The 25,678-nt window shown below is 44.2% G+C and overlaps 1 protein-coding gene across 1 annotated transcript in view; it reads left to right on the top strand.

The window, feature by feature from the left end:
• pex5la (peroxisomal biogenesis factor 5-like a) overlaps positions 1 to 25,678 on the top strand; it is a 194,311-nt gene that overhangs the window by 132,120 nt on the left and 36,513 nt on the right. The window contains exons 7-8 of the mRNA XM_078563858.1: positions 7,316 to 7,415; positions 15,830 to 15,925. Coding sequence (XP_078419984.1) covers positions 7,316 to 7,415; positions 15,830 to 15,925 — 196 coding nt within the window. The remainder of the gene's footprint in view (positions 1 to 7,315; positions 7,416 to 15,829; positions 15,926 to 25,678) is intronic.

Genomic DNA, 25,678 nt, shown 5'->3' with positions numbered 1-25,678 from the left:
CAGTTGGGAGGGAGTTTCCCTGAGAGTCCTTAACATTGACTCTGGATCTCATGAGGTTTCATGGCAGCAAGTCAAATATGGGCAAGGAAACCTCCTGCTGATTACCACGTAACGCCCTGTCTCAGCTGATGAATCAGTGCTCCTCCATGTTGAACACCAATTGGAGGAAGCACTGAGGGTGGCAAGGGTGCAGAATGTACTCTGGGTGGAGGACTTCAATGTCCATCACTAAGAGTGGCTCGGTAGCACCACTATTGACCGAGCTGGCCGAGTCCTAAATGACATAGCTGGTAGACTGGGTCTGCGGCAGGTGGCGAGGGTACCAACAAGAGGGAAAACATACATGAGCTCATTCTCACCAACCTGCCTGCTGCAGATGCATCTGTCCATGACAGTATCGGTAGAAGTGACCACTGCACGTCCATTATGGAGACGAAGTCCTGCCTTCACATTGAGGATACTCTCCATCGCGTTGTGTGGCACTACCACTGTGCTAAATGGGATTTCAAACAGATGTAGCAAGTCAGGACTGGGCATCCATGAGGCGCTGTGGGGTATCAGCAGCAGCAGCAAAATTGTACTCGGACACAATTTGCAACCACATGGCCTGGCATATCCCCTACTCTACCATTAGGGAGAATCAAGCCAGGGGATCAACCCTGGTTCAATGAAGAGCGCATAGGAGCAGCACCAGGCATACCTAAAAATGAGGTGTCAAGCTGGTGAAGCTATAACACAGGACTACTTGCGTGCCAAACAACATAAGCAGCAAGTGATAGACAGGGATAAGTGATCCCACAACCAATGGATCAGATCTAAGCTCTGCAGTCTTGCCACATCCAGTCGTGAATGGTGGTGGACAATTAAACAACTCACTGGAGGAGGAGGCTCCACAAATATCCCCATCCTCAATGATGGAGGAGCCCAGCACATCAATGCAAAAGATAAGACTGACGCATTTGCTTCAATCCTCAGCCAGAGGTGCCGAGTGGATGATCCATCTTGGCCTCCTCTGGAGATCCCCAGCATCATAGATGCCAGTCTTCAGCCAAATCGATTCACTCCACATGATACAAGAAATGGCTGAAGGCACTGGGTTCTGCAAAGGCTATGGCCCCAGATAATATTCCGGCAATAGGACTGAAGACTTGTGCTCCAGAACTTGCCACGCCCTTAGCCAAGCTGTTCCAGTACAGCTACAACACTGGCATCTAGCTGGCTATGTGGAAAATTGCCCAGGTATGTCCTGTACACAAAAAGCAGGACAAATCCAACCCGGCCAATTACCGCCCCATCAGTCTACTCTCCATCATCAGCAAAGTGGTGGAAGGGGTTACCGCCAGTGCTATCAAGTGGCACTTACCAATAACCTGCTCACTGACGCTTAGTTTGGGTTCCGCCAGGGCCACTCAGCTTCTGACCTCATTACAGCCTTGGTTCAAACATGGACAAAAGAGATGAACTCCCGAGGTGAGGTGAGAGTGACTGCCCTTGACATCAAGGCTGCATTTGACAGAGTGTGGCATCAAGGAGCCCTAGCAAAACTGGAGTCAATGAGAATCAGGGAAAACCCTCCACTGGTTGGAGTCATACTTAGCACAAAGGAAGATGGTTGTGGTTGTTGGAGGTCAGTCTTCTCAGCTCCAGGACATCACTGCAGGAGTTCCTCAGGGTAGTGTCCTTGGCCCAATCATCTTCAGCTGCTTCATAAATGACCTTCCTCTTATCATAAGGTCAGAAATGGGGATGTTCGCTGATGTTTGCACAATGTTCGCCATTTGCAACTCAGACACTGAAGCAGTCCATGTCCAAATTCAGCAAGACCTGGACAACATCCAGGCTTGGGCTGACAAGTGGTAAGTAACATTCGTGCCACACAATTGTCAAGCAATGACCATCTCCAACAGGAGAGAATGCAACCATTGCCCCTTGGTGTTCAATGGCATTACCATCACTGAATCCCCCACTATCAACATCCTGGGGGTTACCATTGGCCAGAAACTGAACTGGACTAGCCATATAAATGCTATGGCTACAAGAGCAGGTCAGAGGCTAGGAATCATGCAACAAGTAACCCACCTCCTGACTCCCAAAAGCCTGTCCGCCATCTACAAGGCACAAGTCAGGAGTGTGATGGAATACTCTCCACTTGCCTGGATGATTGCAGCACCCACAACACTCAAGAAACTTGACACCGTCCAGGACAAAGCAGCCCACTTGATTGGCACCACATCCACAACGTTCACTCCCTCCACCACTGCTGCACAATAGCAGCAGTGTTTACCATCTACAAGGTGCACTGCAGGAATTCACCAAGGCTCCTTCAACAGCACCTTCCAAACCCACGACCACTACCATCTAGAAGGACAAGGGCAGCAGATAGATGGGAACACCACCACCTGGGAGTTACCCTCCAAGTCATTCACCATCCTGACTTGGAAATATATTGCCATTCTTTCACTGTCGCTGGGTCAAAATCCTGGAACTCCCTTCCTAACAGCACTGTGGGTGTATCTATACCACTTGGACTGCAGCGGTTCAAGAAGGCAGCTTACCATCATCTTCTCAAGGCCAACTAGGGATGGGCAATAAATGCTGGCCCAGCCAACGAAGCCCACATCTCATGAATGAATAATAAAAAAAAATGTCACAAACAATTACATACAGCTAAAACTACTTGGTAAAAAGTATTTTCAAGTGAAACAATTTACAGAAGCAAAAATCTTTACTGAACCCTTACTGAAATCCTTTCTTTTCACTGTTGTAACTGTGTCTTTTATCAACATTGCTGCTTCTCCTTTCCAAATCTCCCCATCCTTTCTAATGATCTTATATGCTGGAACACATAGCTCCAATTCATGTCCAGCTTGAAATTTTAACTTGGCTGTTCTCTCTAAGAATGCTGACTGGCTTGTTTAATCTTTACAACATTTTAAGTTTTTGCTTCCTTCGCAAAATTAATTTACTTGCAAAAATCAAGATACGATAATGGTTTTTGTATGCCTGCAAGCCTCAGGCTGATTCTCATTTCCTTGGTCAAGTTAAACAGCAAAAGAATAATTTGCTATATATGTTACTAGCAGTAAATTTAATTTAGTGTAATCCAATCGAGGAAGTCCCACGTTGGAGAGCTGCAGGCCAATCAGATGGTCGCAGCTCTGTAGTCCCAGCAGTGCCAGCCGGGAGCAGTGGCCACTTGCTAGGACTACAGGAGCAGTCCGACCATGCTGAGGAGCCTAGGTAAGTCTGGGTTGGGGTCTCAATCAGAGGTCCAGGTTCAAGAGGCTGGAAGGGGAGTTTAAAGGGGGGGGGGGGGGTGACCTTGGTGGGGGGGGTGGGTGCGGTTGGTTGGGGGATGGGGAGGTCCAGGGGACCTGAAAAGGAGTTTCCCCCCACCTTGCCTTACACCAGCTAAAGTTGCCAGGCTTCCCACATGGCATGGACTTCACCCTGCCACAGGTAAAATACCGGCGGGGGCAAGATAAGACTCTTAAGCGGCCATTAATTATCCACTTAAGGGGCTCAAATGGCACAAAGGAGTGTGGGCCATTCAACACCTCCCCCACCCCATCCCTTCCTAAAATTTCAGACAGATCAGGGCGGACAGGTAGGGGGCAAGAAGGCCACCGATTGAATTTTACAATGCCCCCCCCCCGGCACTCAAACTCACTGGTAGGGGAGTGTAAAATCCAGCCAATGAGATGGTTAGTGTTCCCTATCATTAATCCTCTGAGATGAACAGCAACTTCTGAAGTCCCTGCACATGGAGTAAAATGTGGAAATCCAGGAGTGGTTGTCAGTGATTCACAGGGTGCACTGTTAAACCATAGAAAAGTTACGCCACAGAAGGAGGCCATTCAGCCCATCGTACCTGTGCTGGCTGAAAAATAAAAAATAAAAAACTAGCCACTCATCCTCATCCCACCTTCCAGGACGTGGTCCATAGCCTTGCAGGTTACAACACTTCAGGTGAAGTTCCAGGTACCTTTTAAATGAGTTGAGGTTTCTGACTCCACCACAAATCCAGGCAGTGAAATCCAGACACCCACCACCCTCTGGGTGAAGAAGTTTTCCCTCATGTCTCCTCTAATCCTTCTACAAATCACCTTAAATCAGTGACCTCTGGTAATTGACCTCAGCTAGGGGAAATAGGTCTTTCCTGTCTACTCTATCTAGGCCGTTTATAATCTTGTACACTTCAATTATGTCACCTCTCAGCCTCCTCTGTTCTACAGAAAACAACCCTAGCCTACCCAATGATTCTTTATAGCTACAATTTTCAAGCCCTGGCAACATTCTTGTAAATCTCCTCTGTACTCTCTCCAGAACAATTATGTCCTTCCTGTAATCTGGCGACCAGAACTGTACACAAAATTTCAGCTGTAACCAACATTTTATGCAGTTCCATCATTACATCCCTACTTTTATATTCAATACCTTGTCCAAAAGGGAAAGCATTCCATATGCTTTCTTTACCACCTTATTCACCTGTCTTGCCACCTTCAGGTACCTGTGGACATGCACTCCAAGGTCTCTCACTTACTCTCTCAACATCCTCCTGTTTATTGTATATTCCTTGCTCTGTTTGCTCCCCCCAGCGCATTACCTCACACTTCTCTGGATTGAATTCCATTTGCCACTTCTCCGCCCACTCAACCAAACCATTGATATCATTCTGGAAAAAATAGCTATCCTCTTCACTGTCAACTACACGGCCAATTTTTGTGTCATTTGCAAATTTCCCAATCATGCCTCCCATATTTAATTCCAAGTCATGGAAATATAAAACAAACAACAAGGGACCCAACACTGAGCCCTGTTGAACGCCACTGGAAACCGCTTTCCATTCGCATAAACATCATCAACCATTACCCTTTGTTTCCTGTTGCTGAGCCAATTTTGGATCCAACCCGTCATATTCCTTTGTGTACCATGGGCTTTTGAAGTCCCTTCCCAACCTCAGACTGCAATTAAGTAGAAACCACTGATCTGATGAGAACTTGCTCTTTTATGCCATCTGCTGTAAAAATCCTTGCTCTAGTTAGAGATGGATTTGAACCTATTCGGTGACTGATCATCAATGTGGACTCACAGAGATTGGTCTCGAGACCATTGCTCTTTACTATTTTTACTAATGACCTGCATGTACCTGTTGGGGGCATGATCAGCGAATTTGCAGATGATGTTAAGATCTGTGTGAAATCTCTTTACAGAAGGTGGGCATTGCTGGCAAAGCCAGCATTTTTTGCCCAACCTTAATTGCTTTTGAGTCACTTTCTTGAACCATTCTGTGGTGAAGATGCATCCAGAGTTGTTGGGGAGGGAGTTCTAGGATTTTAAGGAACAGCAATAGATTTCCAAGTCAGGGTGTTATGTGATGTACTTGGAGTTGGTGGTGTTCCCATGCACCTGATGCCCTTGTTCTAGGTGGTAGAGATCACAAGTTTTGGAGGTTATATTGATGAAACCTTGGAGAGTTACTGCAATTCATCTTGTAATGTTACGCACTACAGCTCTGGTACACCAGTGGTGGAGGGAGTGAATGTTTATGGTGATGGATGGGGTACCAATCAAGCAAGCTATCCCTGACTTGTACCTTGGGGAGTCAGGAGGTGAGCCACTCATATGCTTTTGTACCACAGTATTTATGTTTCTATTAAGTATCTATTCAGTGGTGACCCTCGGATGTTGATGGTTGGGAATTTGATGATTGCAATGCCACTGAATATCAACGGAAGATGATTAGACTCTCTCTTGGAGATATTCATTGTCTGGCAGTTGTATTGCATGAATGTTATTAGCCACTTATCAGTCCACGCCTGAGTATTAGGATTTCGCTGATTCAAGCTGATCTTACAGGTCCAGATTTCACAGTCAGTGGCAAAGCAGTAGTGCTCATTACAGATCTTGAAGAAAACTGGCCACAAAGATTTAGTGATCTTTGTAGTATAGATTTCCCCTTTCCCGTTGTCAGTTTGAATCCAGCACCAAGTCAAAGGGATCTCCAGGTTTCTAGCACCAGTGATGGCTTCAAGAAGGATAAGCAGCCAATCTCATTGAAGTATTCTTACAGACAGCAATCCAAGAAATAAAATTTTTGCAGAGAACAAAATAAATGCTTGGGATAAACATGTGAATTAGAGGTAGAAGCTAAAACAGACATTATTTTCAAAGTGATTTTCTTTTAATCCTAGTGGAGAAATTTGAATGAATATGAAATTCATTTTTCTGGGTAAGTGAGGTTGTTTAGAAGTAATTGCACAAGTTGCAGCTTGTTGAATGAGTGTGCAACTGGGTATTTAACAGTATACTAAGTTCATAATTGCTGCTAAACAGCCTCACTGACCCTGAAAAATGAATTTCATATTCATTCAAATTTCTCCACTAGGATTAAAAGAAAATCACTTTAAAATAAAATCTGTTTTAGCTTCTACCTTTAATTTATGTGTATATCCCAATCATTTATTTTGTTCTCTGCAAAAATTTTATTTCTTGGATTGCTGTCTGTAAGAATACTTCAATGAGGTTGGCTGCTTATCCTTCTTGAAGCCATCACTGGTGCTAGAAACCTGGAGATCCCTTTGACTTGGTGCCAGATTCAAACTGACAACGGGAAAGGGGAAATCTATACTACAGAGATCACTAGATCTTTGTGGCCAGCTTTCTTCAAGATCTGTAATGAGCACTACTGCTTTGCCACTGACTGTGAAATCTGGACCAGTAAGGTCAGCTTTAAACAGTCAAGTTCTAATACTCAGGCATGGACAGATAAGTGGCTAATAACATTCACGCAACACAATTGCCAGGCAATGAATATCTCCAACAAGAGAGAGTCTAATCACCTTCCCTTGATATTACCTCCTGTAAATGAGCAAAGAGATTTCACACAGATCTTAACATCATCTGCAAATTCACTGATCATGCCCCCAACAGGTATATGCAGGTCATTAGTAAAAATAGTAAAGAGCAACGGTCTCGAGACCAATCTCTGCGAGTCCACATTGATGATCAGTCTCCGAATAGATTCAAATCCATCTCTAACTAGTCTCTACCTGAGTCCCTTGTAATCAGTTCTTGAATATCCTTCAGTGGCTCAGTACTGTCTTTGACAGGCCTCTGACTCTTCACTTAACTGAAAGAGCTTTTCCCATTACTTCCACAATTGTGTGTGATCCTCTTTTCCGTTGGCCTTTTAGCTGATCTAATAGTATCTGTCTGATGGAAAGGCTGAACCAATTTATGGTTGCACAATAAGCACTACAGATGCTAAATGTTACAATTATGGATATAAAAATAATATTTTTCTCCCATTCAGGGCTACAGAAAATAGGATCCCATCTGAACTGGGGTCTACTAAAAATGCTTTGGAACTACATTCGGCATCAACAGAACTGGAACCAATGCCAACAGCACAGGTAGAATGTATTACTGTGACTTAAGGGAAGTAAATTACTAAAAGATGTTACATTGCTGAAATATTTGGGCTTGTAAAAACAAAATTATACAATGATACTTCCAGAACTTTTCACCAGAAGAATATGATGCTTTTGACATTTTAATGTTAAGCAAAAAAAGGACCAGTTTTAACTCATGTGGTGGGGATCAAGGTGGACCATAAACCAATCAACCCTCTGCAGCATGAAGCCCCAGGGGTTTAAACTGTCCTGTTGATCTCCTGCGCAAGCCCAGCAGGAAGCAATAGCTGGTTGGCAGATAGAAGCAAGGCTTAGGGCAGCAGGAGGCCAAATTTTGCAAAGTACCTTTTGATGTTCCCATATCTCATTTTGAATATTGAAATAGAGGGTGGGTGCAAATATTGTCCCATAGGCTCTTAATTGGAATTAAGCCAGTGGAACACTCCATAAAATACCCAATTTCAGGGGGAGGCAGTGGCATAGCAGTATTGTCACTGGACCAGTAATCCAGGGATCCAGGGTAATGCTCAGAGGACCTGGGTTTGAATCCCACCATGACAGATGGTGAAATTTGAATTCAATAAAAATCTGGAATTAAAAGTCTAATGATGACCACAAAACCATTGCTGATTGTTGAAAAACCCATCTGGTTTATTAATGTCCTTCCTTTAGGGAAGGAAATCTACCGTCCTTACCTGGTCTGACCTACTAGTGACTCCAGACTCACAGCAATGTGGTTGACTCTTAAAAGGCCCTCTAGACAAGGGCAATTAAGGATGGACAATAAATTAGTCAATGACGCCCAAATTCCATGAACTAATAAAAAAGGTATAAACTCTGCATCATGGATGCAGATCCAAACTAAGAATGCTACTTCAAAAATCTATGGCCAGGATTTCCCGGTCGGCGAACAGGGGGCGGGGCCCACTTGCCGACGCGTAAAATGACACGGGATGATGTCGGGCAGAACTCCCGACGTCACCCCGCCTCATTTAAATTTTCAGGTCGGCGGGGGCTCAGCCGAATCAGCTGTGCGCCCGCCGACCTGTCAATGGCCTATTGAGGACAAAGTCATTAACGTAATTAGTGGACCTGCCCGTCCAACCTTAAGGTTGGCAGGCATGCCGGGAGCCCTGACGGGCATTGGAAAAAACATGAAACCTCATCCACGGGCAGGATAAGGTTTCCTGTAAGTTTGTAAAAAAATTTAATAAAAGTGTAACTAAAAGTGATAGACATGTCCCAACTCAGAAGGGACATGTCAGGGAAATTTTTTGTTCTTGTTTTTAACATTTTTTAATGTGGAGCCGATCTCCCTGAGGCAGCACTTAGCCTCAGGGAGATGAGTGCGCTCTTTCACGCGCATGCGCGAAAGAGCGCACTCTCGGCTCAGGGAATCCACCCCGCCCGCACAGGGAGCACATAGCACGGACGTCTCACTTTAAGGCCCGCCCATGTAAAATGGCGGCACACCTCCACACGCCCGGTCCTGAACCCCCCCCACCCAGATGAGGGGAAAATGCTGCCCTATGAGAATTTAAGAATATAATATTTCCGAACTGGGATGGTAAATTCAAGTAATCCGATCCAAATCTACTGAACTATTTAGTCTTATTTCAATCAGTGTTTCCTTCTATATCTGATTCTCAATGAATCAATCTTTTTGGTGGTTTAGTCTAGATAATGTCGCAAGTGGCTGACAGTAATCATTCTCTGACATGATGTGGATGCATAGCAGAAATTCTGCATGCCATCTAAAGACAATATAATGGGTCCTTGGATTGCCCTCAGCAAACTGTTGCAGATTGACTTGCATACAATGTGCTGAATTTAATGCCCCTCTCCCCTCACCCAGGGAGCAGCCTGGGAGGTGGGAGGTGCCTTTAATTGGATTGGAACATGGAGGGTGGAGAGCAGTCACCTTCCTGGCATCCTCCAAGGACAATTGAGGACCTTAAGTGTCTCTTGAAGGGCATCATCCTTATACTTTGCTGGCATTCTACTAGCGAAGGGTGCCGGGGGGGGGGGGGGAGGCGTGGCGGTGGAGTGGAGGAGGAGTGGAGGAGGCGTGCACGGGTGCAGGCCAACCAGTAAAAGCCACCTGTGGGCTGGGGTGGGCAGCCCCTCCTGATTGACCCCCCATCAGAGGGTCCCACCATCTGCATGCCCCCCATGAGAAGTACCCCCCTCCCATGTCCTCCACACTGAACCTCCCACCACCTATCAGCGATGGCCTGACTGATCCCGGTAAAGCTGCCGCCATTACCTCACCTCCGGGGCCTCCATGGCTGCTCAGCATCCCAGGCCACCTGCAGTTCTGGAATTGACCACCACTCCCACTCCCACTGATGCTGCTGGGTTTGAAGAGCTGCCGTATCCTTAATTAGCTCGCAACTCGTGGAGGTGCGGTCCTCATCTTGAAGCCCCCCGGGAACCCTAAAGGCGGTCAGGCAGGTAGGTTAAGTATCTGATTGGGATTTAATCCCATCAGGTCTCCTGGAAATGGCCATGGCGGGATTGTGACTGGCCGTCCGGCTGGTGGAGGGGATATCACCCCGACCACTAAATTCAGCCCAAAGTCTCCCTTCAGCTCATAGGAGCCACAATCTTGACTCATGGCAGTTGGCTTTTATGTCAGGCTCAAGGAAAAGTTTCTGAGGAGCCTAAAATCAGAACTTGTCTTTTTTGATCTTCTGCAAACCGACCAAGGGACAGAATTTGGCCCTCGGGCGGGCCCGGCAAAGCTGACTGCCGCCCGCTATCAGGTCCTGACTTGGATTTCACGCTGGCCGGCCGGCCGGCCAATTAACGGCCAACCAGAAGAATTGCGCGCTGCAGCGTTCAGCGTTGCCAGGGAGGGGGCGGCAGGAGTATGGGTGCTGATGTTTGCGCATGCGCGCAGTAAAATACTCGCGGCACCAGAGCTGAAGATTTAAATTTTCAATTTAAATGTGACTCTGTCGCACGAGCAGGGACATGTAAAATATGAATGCAAAAAGTTTTTTTTTTAAATCACTGGACAAAACCTCATTCCTGCCTGTGGATGAAGTTTTGCCAAAAATGCAAAGGCCACTTGGCTTTTTTGCCCACTCGCCGACCGAACAGTTGGACGGGCAGCAAAACATACGAAACAATTAGTTAATTAAGGGCCTTAATAGGCCACTTAATTGTCGGCAGGCATACTGCCAACTCCTGTGCACACCAGCCGACCGAAATATCGCACGAATGCGTGATGCCATCAGGACGCTCACACTACGTCATTTTATGCTCGTTCGGGTTAGCCCGCCTGACGGGCGCAATATTCTGCCCAAGGTTTTGGGTGGAATCGTCTGCTCCTGTTGGCAGCGGGCATGCTTGACGTCGTGAGCAGACAATATGACAGGAAGGCAAAAAATTGGTTTCACACATCGTGAGACCAGTTTGCAATTGTCCGTTGCGCTTGTCAATGTTGGGCCACATATCCCACCGCCGCACGTCAGGAAGGTCATTTTAATATATCTGCATATCATTATAAGTCTAGCATGCCAGGATCATCCCCCAAGCTGGATCATCCGAGCACAACGCTGATGTGTTTTACAACTGAACATAAGCGATGTGCACTTGGTGAGCTGCACTTCACTCAGGACTTTGAGACTTGTTTGCCTACCTTGCTTCGGGCAGCACTCGCAGTCATCAGCACCAGGCTTCGCAGGCAGCACCACATCACTTTTAGAGGGGCTCATGGGCAGGTCTCTACTTACGAAACTTGCATATGGCGAGGGTATTGTTTCAACAGCTGCAGGGTTAGGGCTTGCTTGGGGAATGGGGAGAAGTGGCCTCAGGCAAGGGAAGAGGCTGCAGGGCTAGAGCATTACTGGAGAAGTCAGGTATCCCAGGGCATGTGGGGGGGTCACACGTTGATCTGTGCAAGTGGCCTTAATATGGTGAGGACGAGGAGGCAGTCTCCAGAGGTGATGAAGCCAAATAGAGATGTGAGGGTTTGTGTGAGAGAGTGAGTGGTGGTGTCCCTTGAGCTGGCAGTGAGTGAGATACCAGTGAATGTGTGATGGCCTTGTGAGTGTGTGAGTTTAGAGTGATGAGATGGTTGCCATACCTTGCTGTATGGATGAGATCATTCATCCTCTATCTGCATTGGTTGGCCAACCTCTTCTGTGCAACATTGGCACTGATCACCACTGCCATTGTCAACAAAGCCAGAACAGTGACACTGGTGGGTTTCCTCCGGCCGGAATGGGGGTAGAGGACATTGCGGTGGGCTCCAACAGTATTCAGAAGGTGCCCCAGGGATGTGTCACGAGGGGCTGCACTCTTCTTGGCTTTTGAGCCATGTCTTCACTGGTGTCCTCCTGGGCTGGATATGGCACCCAGCGTGAGGAAGCGGCAAGGTGACAGCATGGCGAGTGAATTGAAGGCTGCTCACCGGCGAAACGGCGTGTTTCCTGGGAATGCATGATTACTGAGGTGGGATTGGGACGATACAGCGTGAAAGCCGCCATTGCGGCTGGTGGGTAAAAAGTTATTTTTTCTGCCCGCTACCACACTTAGTGCAAATTTGGAATGATTCTGCCCTATATAAATTATAAAATCACCAAATGGCACAACACATGAAGCCATTCACCCATCAGGCCTATGCTGAATCTTTGAAAGAGCCATCCAATTAGTACCACTCCCCTGTTCTTTCCCCATTATCCCACAAGTTTGTCACCTTCAAGTATTTATCCAATTTCCTTTTCAAAGTTATTGAATCTGCTTCTACCTCCTTTCTGGTTATGTATTCCATATCATAACAATTCGCTGCATAAGTTGTGTCTGTCTTAATGTCACTTCTGGTTGTTTTGCCAATTACTTGGAAGGGCCGAGTTTTCAGAAAATTGTCCGCCAACACAAACCTGACTCGGGAGAAACTTCCCCAAAAGGCTAAATTTTGTTCCTTGAGGGCAGGTGCTAACTGGAGTTGGGCTTGCCATCCCTGGAAACAGGGCAGAGGCAGCCACAGGGGCTGCCGGTTGCTGAGGCAGGCTGGTTAAATGGCCGGCCTTGATGCTCTGGGACTTTGTCCCTGCGCCAAGTCATGCCACCTCATGCTTGCCCACCACCTCAATGGTCCCTCATACCCTCCATGCCAACCTTTGCTGCTTTACCCACCCCCATGGACCTTTATAGCCCCTATGCCAATGTAGTGCCAACTCATGCTAACCCATGATCCTCACTCATCCCCATGGCCCTTCATAGTCCATATGACAACTCACCCAGTTTGCATTGTGAATAAACCTCAGGAGCCATTCTGAGATGAAATAAATTTCTATATACCTATTACAAATTTCACTGTATTAAAAATAAGATTCTCATTGATAAATGCTCATATATTTAAATCCAATATATTTTAATCCTTTCAAGTACTTAATCATTTAAGAAAACAAACAATTGTATTTATGGGCCCACATCAAAGACAGCTAACCTCTTTATAACCACTTGGAGCTATCGATCAAATTGTGAACTTACATGCTCCCGACTGTGATAATGATAGGTTGTGGAAACTGTCAAGCAGCACTAACCCTATAATGATAGACCTCAGGCTTATGTCAACAAACAGCTAGTGAAATTGCAAGCAATTTTTTTTCCAACTGCAAGCTTTTATTTTCAAAAATGTGAAAAGCAGAGAATTTAAATGACTTGACCGTTCTCCAGAACTCATTCACTTTTTATACACACTCTTGTCTACTCTTAACAAACCCAAAGGGGTACCTGACCTCTCCCAAAAGAGTACCTGACCCCTCCAAAAGGTACCTTACCACTTCAAAGAACTCTGGCAGGTTTAGACCTTTGCCTCCAATGTCTAAAGCCCACAAGTCGTGTTTTTTGCAAGCTTTTTTGGGATATTTTCCATATTCAGATACTGGATAATAGTTAGGAGTAGAAAATCTTGGCTTTTGAACTCCCCTTCCTAGGCCATAGAAACTGATACTAAATATAACACTTGCACCCTGTCAAATATTACAAAGATACATACCAGGGTGGAATTGGAAGTCCATTCCAATTATTATTATAAGTGCTTCCTGACATCAATCTTGAACTTGCCTTTTACCACTTTAGATCTATGTCGCAGTGTCCTGCAGTTGTGATTTAATTTGAACTGATGTTCAGGGTTAACCCGTTCTATTTCACTTAAGATCTTATGGGCTTACAGGGTCCCCACTGTGAAAAGGTGAAAGGGTGAAAGGCACTAAATGGGTGCTGTGCTAATAGGGCATGCCTGTTTGAAAGTCTGGCTTTAGCCTGCAATTTTGGTGCAAATTGATAATTAACATGAGTTAAACTTGCCTGGAAGCATTAAAACCAACATCTGCAGGTTTCACTCAAATACCGTTTAGAAGCATTTTTTTGTGGAGTACCTCCACTGAATGTGTGAAGTGCCTGAGGCACAACACAATGCTTCAAGGTGGCTTGGGAACCAAAGGAGTAGAAGCACAGGTTCATAAAAATGGCACTGGAGGTCCTTATGGAGGAGATTCAATGGAAGAGGGATGCCCTAGCTCTAACCATGGGAGAGGGTTGAGCCAGGGAGTGTAGTGAAGCAGCCCACCTCACCCTGCTGTTCCTCTGGCAGCTGGTGGCACTCTGTCTATCCTCTTGTCCTCCTCCCATTGCTCCTTCCGACCAAGAGAGACCCCGAGCAAGATACCCATGGTTAATCATCCCCTTTCTCCTGGTCACTCCTGTAAGGTGTCCAACAAGATCCAGCAGCATTGCACTCACTCTCTTTAATGAAGTCCTCAGAGAATTTTCAAGATATATGTTGATAGAACCATGATGAAGCCTTGACTTCATTGTCAAGAAATGACAGCATCCCAATGTGCCTCAAAAGTTTTCCTCAAACTTCCAGCAGCTATGGAACAGTGAAGCTGAGCATAGCTTTAAGTAGCACACAAAATCCTCAGCAATGACCTTTTTATGGCTGTTCTTTTAGTTGCTGTTAGGAGAGGTTGTTAATTGAAGCACTGGCCACCAAAGCGAGTGCAGCATTTTTAATGAGCGTTAGCAGGTAATTTGATTTCAATCCCTTAGGTGGCTGTTACTAGCATGTGCTTCAACTCTTTTACCAAAATGGCACCTTGTGTTAAAGGCAGGCGAAACCATTATTGCAGCCTAAGATCCAACCATAGCCACCTCGGGATCTCTTTTGTGTCTAGCTGGGGAAAATCACCCCTATATATTTGTACAAGGTTCCTTTTTGTTCCCTTCCTTTGAATTCTAAAGAATCCACATTTTCTGGTCTTTTCGTATAAGAGTCCTCTGGCACAAGGGATCATCCTCATGACTGTTCTCTGCACCATTTCCATTGTGTGGATATTTTCCCAGTATTCATCGAGGCCAAAACTGAATGCAGCGTTCAAAGTGCAATCCAACCAGAAGAAAAACACCTTCAGCATCACCTAATGCTTCATTAATATTAATTATCCTCTCATCGCAGTGTACCAAAGATGTGCTGCATCTGCAGAGGTAGGAGCTTGCCCAAATTTGCTTCCTGGCACAGGACAGCCCCTAGACCTTGAAATGAAGCAGGAGTGAAGCTGCAGACCCAAGAGACCTGCTGTTGCCCTCCCACTAAATAGAATCAGGATCTTGTTGCTGGATTGCAGCAAGTCTCCAAGATTGCACTTGGTGTAAAATAATTTACCTGTACTAACCTGCTGCCATTTTTGCATTTTCAGGGTCTCTCAGGACCCCTTCACAGATGGTCTTGAAATTCTTCCTTCCACTTTTCCTTCACTCTAACTTTGAGCATGTACCTACTGCAGATGCAGGCTGAGCACTGCTTATTCAGGGAACCAACCATAAACCCGGCGCTATGTGGCAGGGCTGAGGTCGTACATATTGGGCCTGTGCTCCCATTTCCTCGTTGCTGTGCCTGAGAATGCTCTAGGAACAAAGAAGAGGAAAATCTATTGTATAATTGACTAATTTAGTAGGTTAGTTAAGCATGCTATTTGCTTTGTTGACTGGACTGCAATGACTGTGCATGATCAGTGTTGAGGAGGTGTCAGCTGTGGCTCAGTTCATAGCACCCTCGCCTTTGAATCAGAGGGTTGTGGGTTCATGTCCCGCTCCCGGAAACCAAAAAAAACTGTGATTGTACTTGAAAAAGAGTTGCAATCTGTGACTGTTGATAACTCGAAAGAGTATCAGTGTTGAGTCTACTATTGCTCCCAGATCTCCATCTCTAGCCAATTTGATAGCAAGTGTGTCCAACACTTTCTTCCAATGCATAAAACTTTGTAATTCTGTATTGAATTTTATCTGACAAAACAACAGACCATTTAAGTAGAGAGAATTTAGAAAAAATGTGTTTTCATGAACCGTTTTAGTTGAGTCACTTCCATTGTAATTTAAGTTATGTTTCTCTCACTTTCCAGACTCGGATGACCAAGGAACAGCGCTGGGGAAGTATGTTACTGACCCGGAACCACTCAACAGAGGAGGAGTTTGAAAGAGCAAAGGCAGCAGTTGAGGTCTCTGAATTTTTCCACAATTTTTTCCTGAGATTAGAATACAGAACATGACTGGACAAATTTTTACAGCCTGTACATGAAAAATACCATACCCCTTTCTACAGAATGGGTTTCAAAACTACAAACTATATACTTTCAGTGTGCAGTTGTCTTTTAAATACTTCCAATTAGATATTTGATAAGGCGCCACATCAAAGGTTATTGCGGAAAATAAAAGCTCATGGTGTACGGGGTAATATATTAGCATGGATGGAGGATTGGCTGGCCGGCAGAGAACAAAGAGTATGCATAAATGGGTCTTTTTCTGATTGGCAGGATGTGATGAGTGGAGCCATGCAGGGGTCTGTGCTGGGGCTTCAACTTTTTACAATTTATATCAATGACTTAGATGAGGGGAGTGAAGGCATGGTAGGTAAATTTGCAGATGACACAAAGATAGGTAGGAAAGTATGTTGTGAAGAGGACATAAGGAGGTTGCAAACAAATATAGATAGGTTGAGTGAATGGGCAAAAATCTGGAGATGGAGTATAATGTGGGAAAATGTGAAGTTATTCACTTTGGCAGGAAGAATAAAAAAGCAGAGTACTACTTAAATGGAGAACAGGTGCAAAACTTCGAGGTGCAGAGTGATCTAGGTGTTCTAATGCATGAGTCACAAAAAGTTAGTGTGCAGGTACAGCAAGTAATTAAGAAGGCTAATGTAATGTTATCCTTTATTATGAGAGGAATTGAATATGAAAATTAGGATGTTATGCTTCAGTTATATAAGGTATTGGTAAGACCGCATCTTGAATATTGTGTGCAGTTTTGGTCTCTTTATTTAAGGAAAGATGTAAATGCATTGGAGGTGGTTCAGACGAGATTTACTACATTGATACCTCAATGAGCTAGTTGTCTTAGGAGGAAATGTTGGACAAATTGGGCTTGTTTCCATTGGAGTTTAGAAGAGGGTGACTTGATTGAAGTATATAAGATCCTGAACGGTATTTACAAGGTGGACATGGGAAGAATGTTTCCTCTTGCGAGTGAGTCCAGAACTAGGAGGCACTGTTTTAAAATCAGGGGTTGCCTTTTTAGGACCGAGATGAGGATCATTTCATTTTCTGAGGGTTGTACGACTTTGGAACACTGCCTCCAAAGGCAGTGGAGGCGGGGTCATTGAATATTTTTAAGTAGATAGATTCTTGTTAAGTAAGGGAATCAAAGGTTATTAGAGGTAGATGGGAATGTGGAATTCAAAACACAAACAGATCAGCCATAATTTTACTGAATGGCGGAGCAGGCTGGAAGGGGCCAAATGGCCTACTTCTGCTCCTATTTCATATGTTTGTATGATATTATCCTTACTTCTACTTCTACTCTTACTTTTAAGCCCTAAAAGTTCCATCCTGCTTATCCTTCTTCCTGCCAAGATCATGATTCATCACAGTCTTTTACTTAACTCAGTCTTTCCCAGAACCTCGAAACTGCTTATGCCCTTACCTCACTCATTCTTTTCTTCCTCTTTTTCACTTTATTAGCAGCAGCTTTGATGTTATGCAATCATTTTATGAATAGAATATGAAGCTACATCATATCCAGATTCACTTCATCTTTGTTATTCCTTGCCACCAAAACGATAACCTGCAATGCAGACCTTAGCCTTTTTTTCTCAATAAACATCAGAATAAGTGTGGATTGAAAAGATTCTAAACATTCTAGCATTGCTTCCTTTTGTACTTTAAATGGTAATGAATTTGTAAGAATGCTTGGTCTTTTTCAATTGAAACCATGTCAATAATTAACTCAGTTTTTCATGTCTTTTAAATTCTGCTAAAAATGGTCCATATATTTCACTGGTATTGTCTTGTTTGGGCGATTATATTGAGAAGTCTTTTCTGCTTATAAATGATGATGACTATAACTTGTTCTGAACCATAATATCACAAAGCAAAATAAGATCATTTAAAGAATCAATAAAGCAAGGACTAAGAAACATCTTCGTAATTACTCGATACAGATTCAAATATATTCCATTTCTATGGTAATTACATCTTTCATATCGTTACTGAGGAAATTACAAAACTAGTCAGGCAATACAATGTAATGCCACTAAAATTAGATCTTTTAAACACTACTTGCCTTGTATGGATTGGCAAACAGCAATACTTAAGCAATACATTCACCACCATTACACTATCCATGTTCATGGGCGGTGCCTATATTGAGCAAATAGCGCTAACCATTTGCCATACCATAGGGGTCATTTACAAAAGCACTACTCTTAACATAGAAATTGTGCTAGCTTTTTCGGCCACATTTATTTGCTCTGTCACTTCATTCCTCTCCTAGCTGTTCAGTTGGATCATCTCTGAGTTTCCATGCAGTGATAGCTCCATTAAAGTGGAGTGGGCACCTGCACCTCAGTACTCCTGAAAGTGGCCCCTGAGCAAGTGATCGGCTGGAGCTGTGCTTTTTGATTAAGGAAAAGGAAGAACATGGAAACGGGGTGTAGATGTGCACATCCAGACTTGTCTCACTATTTTCCCAACTGTTACAATTGAGGAACAAGTGTGGTTAGTTGCACCACTGTCTTTTGCCTTCCTGCTACTTTTTATACCCTCCATCTACTATATTCACATCATTCAAATACCAGCATGCCTGCTATAAGCAGTGGGGATCATAATTATAACCGAGTAAGCAAAACCCTTAAAGATAAAATAAAAAGTGCTATAAGTTTTCCAAGATAAAATCAATGTTGCTTAAGAAAAATATGAAAGTGTTTCACATTGATGATATTGGATTTTTCTTACTGTTAACTAATACTTTATAAATACAAACTTAGTTGAGCCTCTACAAATCATATGGCTGATAAACTTTACAAGAAAATAGAGAACTACAAGCCAATTAGCCTGATATCAATCATCAGGAAAATGCTGGAATATGTTATTAAGGAGGCCAGACAGAGTCAACATGGCTTTATGAAAGGGAAATCATATTTGATAAATTTATCAGTGTTTTTTGAGGATGTAACTAGTAGGATAGATAAAGGGGAGCCAGTCAATGTGGTATACTTCAATTTCGAAAAGGCATTCAATAAAATGCCACACAATGATTAATATGTGAGATAAGGACTCCTGGAGTTAGGGCTAATATGTTAGCATAGATGGAAGATCAGACAACGAACAGGCAGCAAAGAGTAAGGATGAGCGGGGCATTTTCTAGTTGGCAGGCTATAACTAAAGGAGTGCCGCAAGGATCAGTGCTAGAGCTTCAGCTACTTACAATCTACATTAACACTCAGTTGCTTTGTCTAAGTCATTAATGTGTTCAAGTTTGCTGACGATACAAAGCTAAATGGGAATGTAAGCTGTGAGGAGGAAACAAAGAGGCCCCACATCTGCAGTAAATGCCCGTGGCTCGAGGGACTTTGGTTCAGAATTGATGAGCTGGATCTGAGCTACAGACAATGTGATGCAACAGGGAGGGGGAAGGTTACCTGGACATTATGTTCCAGAAATGCAGTCACAACCCTTAGGCTAGCGTCTTCTGATTTGGTCGGTGGTCAAGGACAGGAGGGTGTGACTGCAAGTGAGGCAGATATGGAGATTGAGGAGGTCGAAGTGGAAGAGCCTCAGCCATTGCAATTGTCCAACAGCTTTGAGGTTGTTGAAGCTTGTTTGGATGAGAGGGGGGGCTGCAGAGTGGATGAGAAAATGGACCATGGCATCATTGTGCAGGAAGCCATTCAAGTGGGGTGAGTAAATAGGAATATAGTGGTAATACGGGACAGTGTGTTCAGGGGGATAGACACATTTCCCTATAGCTGAGAGTATGAGTCCAGAAAACTGTGTTGCTTGCCTGCTGCCAAGGTTCGGGGCTGGAAAGGAACTTGCAGTGTGAAGAGGAGGGTCCAATTATTGTGGTTGATGTGGGTACCAGTGACATTGATAAAACTGGGAGAGAGGATCTGCTTAGGGATTATGAACAGCTAGGGGCTAAATTAAAAAGCAGAACCACAAAGGTGATAATCTCTGGAGTACTACCTAAGCCACGAGCAAATTGACATAAGGGTAAATAAATAAATAGGGCAGTGGAGAGAGCTTTAAACTAAATAGTTGGGGAGAAGGATCAAGTAATGAGAGATGTGATGAAGGGAAAGGACGGGGCAATAGGACAAGATAGCGACGTAGGTAATGATAATCAGACTGTGGCAGGAAGGGACAGAGAGTACAAACTTAAGAATGCCCCAGCAGTTAAGGCCAGAGTTTACAGAAGTGGTAAAAAGACAGAATTGAAGGGTCCGTATCTGAATGAATGTAGCATTCATAACAAAACAGGTTTATTTCAGCATTTCTTCACACTTTTTTTTTATCTTTAGGGAATAGTAGGGAGATGGTGTAAGGATTCCCAGTCTGATTATCAGCCCATTGAACCATGTCATGAATGCTCCTTCCACGGCCAACAAGCCCTGGTCAGTGTTGAACCCAGAGCTTCTCACCCAGTGATAGGGATGCTACCATTGTGCCTTTTTTTGTGTGTATTATGAAAATAAGAAGAAAATATACTGATCTCAGCAGCAAGAAGCCCAGTGACACTTGGGATTTTAAAAATAAAAATTTTATTAACAAGAAGAAAAGAAAACTTAAACACACAAAATTACAGTTACAGAGTTAAAATTAGTCTTACAAAACATTCCCCCAAAGGACTCTCTACTTGGGCAGACCCAACAAGTAAACACCTTCCTGGCAACACTCCCTTAGAAAGGTTTAACCATAAAAATCCAGTAATATTACCAAAGGCAAATTGCTGTAGCTTTCATAAAGGCAATAGCATATTGGACTGGTAATCCAGAGACCCAGGGTGATGCTCTGGGGACTCGGGTTGAAACCCAACACGGCAGATGGTGGAATTTGAATTCAATAAAAATCTGGAATTAAAGCTCTGATGACGATCATAAAACCATTGTCGATTGTCATAAAACCCCATCTGGTTCACTAATACTTTAGGGAAGGAAATCTGCCTTTCTCACCCAGTCTGGTCTACATGTTACGCCAGAGCTACAGTAATGTGGTTGACTCTTAAATGCTCTCTGAAATGGCCTAGCAAACCGCTACAAAGTCAATGAAACTGGACAAATCAACCAAGGCACCGGAATCAACAATTGCAGCTAACATCTGGGGGCTTGTGCCAAAACTGAGAGAACTGCCTCACAGGCTAGTCAAGCAACAGTCTGACATTGTCATACTTTACAAATCATGTCCCAGACACCACCATCAATATCCTTAGGTATGTCGTGTCCCACCGACAGGACAGACCAAGCAGAGGTGGCAGCACAGTGGTATACAGTTGTAAGGGAGTTGCCCTGGGAGTCCTCAACATTGACTCTGGCCCCCATGAAGACACACGGCATCAGGTCAAACATGGGCAACGAAACGTCCTGCTGACTACCACATACGGCCCCACTCCACCCACTCCCTCTCCTCCCCCCCCCCTCCGTCAGCTGATGAATCAGTGCTCCTCCATGTTGAACACCACTTAGAGCAAGCACTGAAGATGGCAAGGGTGCAGAATGTACTCTGTTTAGGGCACTTCAATGTTGACCACCAAGAGTGGCTCAGTAGCACTACCACAGTCTGAGCCGGCCAGGCCCTAAAGGAATAGTTGCTAGACTGGGCCTGCAGCAGGTGGTGAGGACACCAACAAGAGGGAAAGACACACTTGAATTCATCCTCACCAATCTGTCTGTCACAGATGTATCTGTCCATGAAAGTATCGGTAGGAGTGACCACCGCACAGTCCTTGTGGAGACGAAGTCCTGTCTTCACACTGAAGATACCCTCCATGTTGTGTGGCATGACCAACGTGCTAAATGGGATAGATTTTGAACAGATCTAGGAACTCAAGACTGGGCATCCATGAGGCGCTGTGGGCGATCAGCAGCAGAAGAATTGTACTTGAGCACAATCTGTAATCTCATGGCCCAGCATAGCCCTCACTCTACCATTACCACCAAATCAGGGGATAAACCCTGGTTCAATGTAGAGTGCAAGAGGGCATGCCAGGAGCAGCACCAGGCATTTGACACCTAAAAATGAGGTGTCAACCTGGTGAAGTTAAAACACAGGACTAATTGTGTGCCAAACAGCAAGTGATAGACAGAGCTAAGCAATTCCACAACCAACGGATCAGATCTAACCCTCCAGTCCTGCCACATCCAGTCGTGAATGGTGGTGAACAATTAAACAACTCACTGGAGGAAGAGGCTCTACAAATATCCCTATCCTCAGTGATGGAGGAGCCCAGCACGTATTTGCAACAATCTTCAGCCAGAAGTGCTGAATGGATGACCCATCACCACCTCCTCCAGAAGCCCCCAGCATTACATATGCCAGTCTTCTGCCAATTCAATTCACTCCACGTGATATCAAGAAACAGCTGAAGGCACAGGGCCCTGACAATATTCCGGCAATAGTACTGAAGACGTGTGCTCCAGAACTTGCTATGCCCCTAGCCAAGCTGTTCCAGTACAGCTGCAATGCAGGCATCTACTCGGCAATGTGGAAAATTGCCCAGGTATGTCCTGTACACAAAAAGCAGGGCAAATCCAACCTGGCTAATTATCGCCCCATCAGTCTACTCTCCATCATAAGTAAAATGATGGAATGGGTCATCAACAGTGCTATCAAGCGGCATTTGCTTAACAGTAACCTTGTTACTGACACTCAGTTTGGGTTCCGCACAGGTCACTCGGCTCCTGACCTCATTACAGCCTTGATTCAAACAAGGACAAAAGAGCTGAACTCCCGAGGTGAGGTGAGAGTGACTGCGCTTGACATCAAAGCAGCATTTGACTGAGTGTGGCATCAAGGAGCCTAGCAAAATGGGAGTCAATGGGAAACAGGGGGAAAACGCTCCACTGGTTGGAGTCATACCTAGCACAAAGGAAGATGGTTGTGGTTGTCGAAAGTCTCATCTCAGTTCCAGGGCATCACTGCAGGAGTTCCTCAGGGTAATGTCCTCGCCCCAACCATCTTCAGCTGCTTCATCAATGACCTTCCTTCCATCATAAGGTCAGAAGTGGGGATGTTCACTAATGATGGCACAATGTTCACCATTTGTGATTCCTCAGGTACTGAGGCAGTCCATGTCTAAATCCGGCAAGACCTGGACAATATCCAGCCCTGGGTTGACAAGTGGCAAATAACATTCGCGCCACACAAGTGCCAGACAATGACCATCTCCAACAAGAGAGAATCTAACCATCAGCCCTTGACATTCAATGGCATTATCATTGCAGAATCCCCTGCTATCAACATCCTGGGGGTTACCATTGATCAGAAACTGAACTGGACTAGCCATATAAATACTGTGACTACAAGAACAGGTCAGAGGGTAGGAATCCTGCGGCAAGTAACTCACCCGACTCCCCAAAGCCTGTCCACCATCTACAAGGCACAAGTCAGGAGTATGTTGGAATACCCTTCACTTGCCTGCATGAGTGCAGCTCTAACGACACTCGAGAAGCTTGACACCATCCAGGACAAAGCAGCCCACTTGATTGGCACCCCTTCCACAAACATTCACACCCTCCAGCACCAACAAACAGTGGCAGCAGTGTGAACCATCTATAAGATGCACTGCAGAAACTCACCATCGCTGGTTAAGCAGCACCTTCCAAACCCACAACCACTACCATCTAGAAGGACAAGGGCAGCAGATCCATGGGCACACCACCACTTGGAAGTTCCCCTTCAAGCCACTCACCATCCTGACTCAGAAATATATCGCCATTTCTTCACTGTTGCTGGATCAAAATCCTGGAACTCCCTCCCTAACAGCACTGTGGGTATACCTTCACTGCAGGAACTGCAATAGTTCAAGAAGGCAGCTCACCATCACCTTCTCAAGGGCAATTAGGGATGGGCAAAAATGTTGGCCTATCCAGTGATGCCCACATCCTGTAAATGAATAAAAAAAAACACATGACCTCTTAAACTCTCTTCCATCTGCTGTGGAAATCCAAAACTTCAGAACAAGACTTTTTTTCAGCCCAAGATCTTTCTGACTTGACTGGATGGCTATTTCAAACTGCATCTTCTCCCAGTCTAGAGCTGTTTCCAGAAGATCTTCCTCACACAGCCAACAGCCAACCCTTAAGCTCTCCACAGTAACTCTAAAATACCTTTTCCCCCTTTCATCTCAGGTTCCATTGTTCTCACACCTCTTTGAAACTCAAAGCCTTCTAAATATGAAATCTTCATTTTTCTATTTTGTCTCTGTTTTCAGGTTAATGAAATGTAATATACCCTCTTCTGTTTACCCGTGGAACTCCTGTAAGATGCAAAAATGTTTCTTGTTACCTTTGACTTTCCTTTTATATTCAAATGAACTCTCAACTTATACAAAAATGCAAATGTTAGATCCAACTTATTTACTTGTACCTCAGCCCACCATAATATCTCATTATAATCGTACGCCTAACACCGCTATGCTTTCTTGTGTTAACCTCCCAGACAACCCATCTCTAGTGACCTTTCCCCAGCTTAATTAAATCATTTAAACACACACAGACACACAGCCTTCTTCACAGAATAACACCATATTCCCTAAAAATATATTTTTTAAAGCACCCATTCTCACACGGCTTCTTAGAGCAGCACATTCCAAAATCAATCAGAGAGCAGGCTATTCCAGGCCTGGTAATGTGCAATGAGCCGGGATTAATTAATGAGCTCATAATGAAAGAGCTTCTAGGTAGCAGGGATCATAACATGATTAAATTTCACATTCAGTTTGAGGGTGAGAAGAACGGGTCTAAGACTAGTTTTAAACTTAAATAAAGGCAATTACAAGGGTACGAAGGCAGAGCTGGCTAAAGTGAACTGAGAAATTAGGTTAAAGGATATGATAGAGATGCAGTGGCAGACATTTAAGGAGATATTTCATAACACTCAGTAAAGATACATTCCAGGGAGAAAAAAGACTTGTGGCTAATTAAGGAAGTTAAAGATGGCATAAAATTGAAAGAAAAGGCTGTACAATTCTGCGAAGATTAGTGATAGGTCAGAAGATTGGATGGATATAAAAAGCATGCCTAAAATAAAATGAGGGAGAAATTAGTGTATGAGAGAAAGATAGCTAGAAATATATATGCAGGTAGTAAGAATTTCTACAAGTATTTTAAAAGGAAAAGTGAGCATTGGTCCTCTAGAGAGTGAGACTGGAGAATAAAAAATGGGAAATAAGGAAATGGTGGAAGCATGGAACAGATATTTTGTGTCTATCTACACTGTTGAAGACACAAAAAAATTCCAGAAATACTTGTAAATCAAGAGGTGAAAGGGAGGGAGGAACTTAAAACATTTACAATCAGCAGGGAAAGAGTGCTGAGAAAACTATTAGAACTAAAGGCTGACAAATCCCAGGACCTAATGGCTTGCATCCTAAGTTCTTAAAAGAAGTGGCTGCTAAGATAGATTGGTTGTAATTTTCCAAAATTCCTTAGATTCTGGAAAGGTCCCAACAGATTGGATAATAGTGAATGGAACTCCTCTATTCAAGAAAAAAGGGAGACAGAAAGCAGGAAACTCCAAGCCAGTTAGCCTAACATCTGTCATAGGAAAAATACTAGAACCTATTATTGAGGAGGTTATAGCAGGGCATTTTGAAAATCTTAATGCAATCACACAGACTCAAAATGATTTTGTGAAGGGGAAAATCATGTTTGACTAATTTGTTAGGATTCTTTGAGGAAGTAAAAAGTAATATGG

This window comes from Cetorhinus maximus, chromosome 19 (genome assembly GCF_964194155.1).
Source record: "Cetorhinus maximus chromosome 19, sCetMax3.hap1.1, whole genome shotgun sequence".
Classification (NCBI taxonomy): domain Eukaryota; kingdom Metazoa; phylum Chordata; class Chondrichthyes; order Lamniformes; family Cetorhinidae; genus Cetorhinus; species Cetorhinus maximus.
The sequence above is the reverse complement of the archived record's forward strand: the minus strand, read 5'-3'. Positions and strand labels throughout refer to the sequence as shown.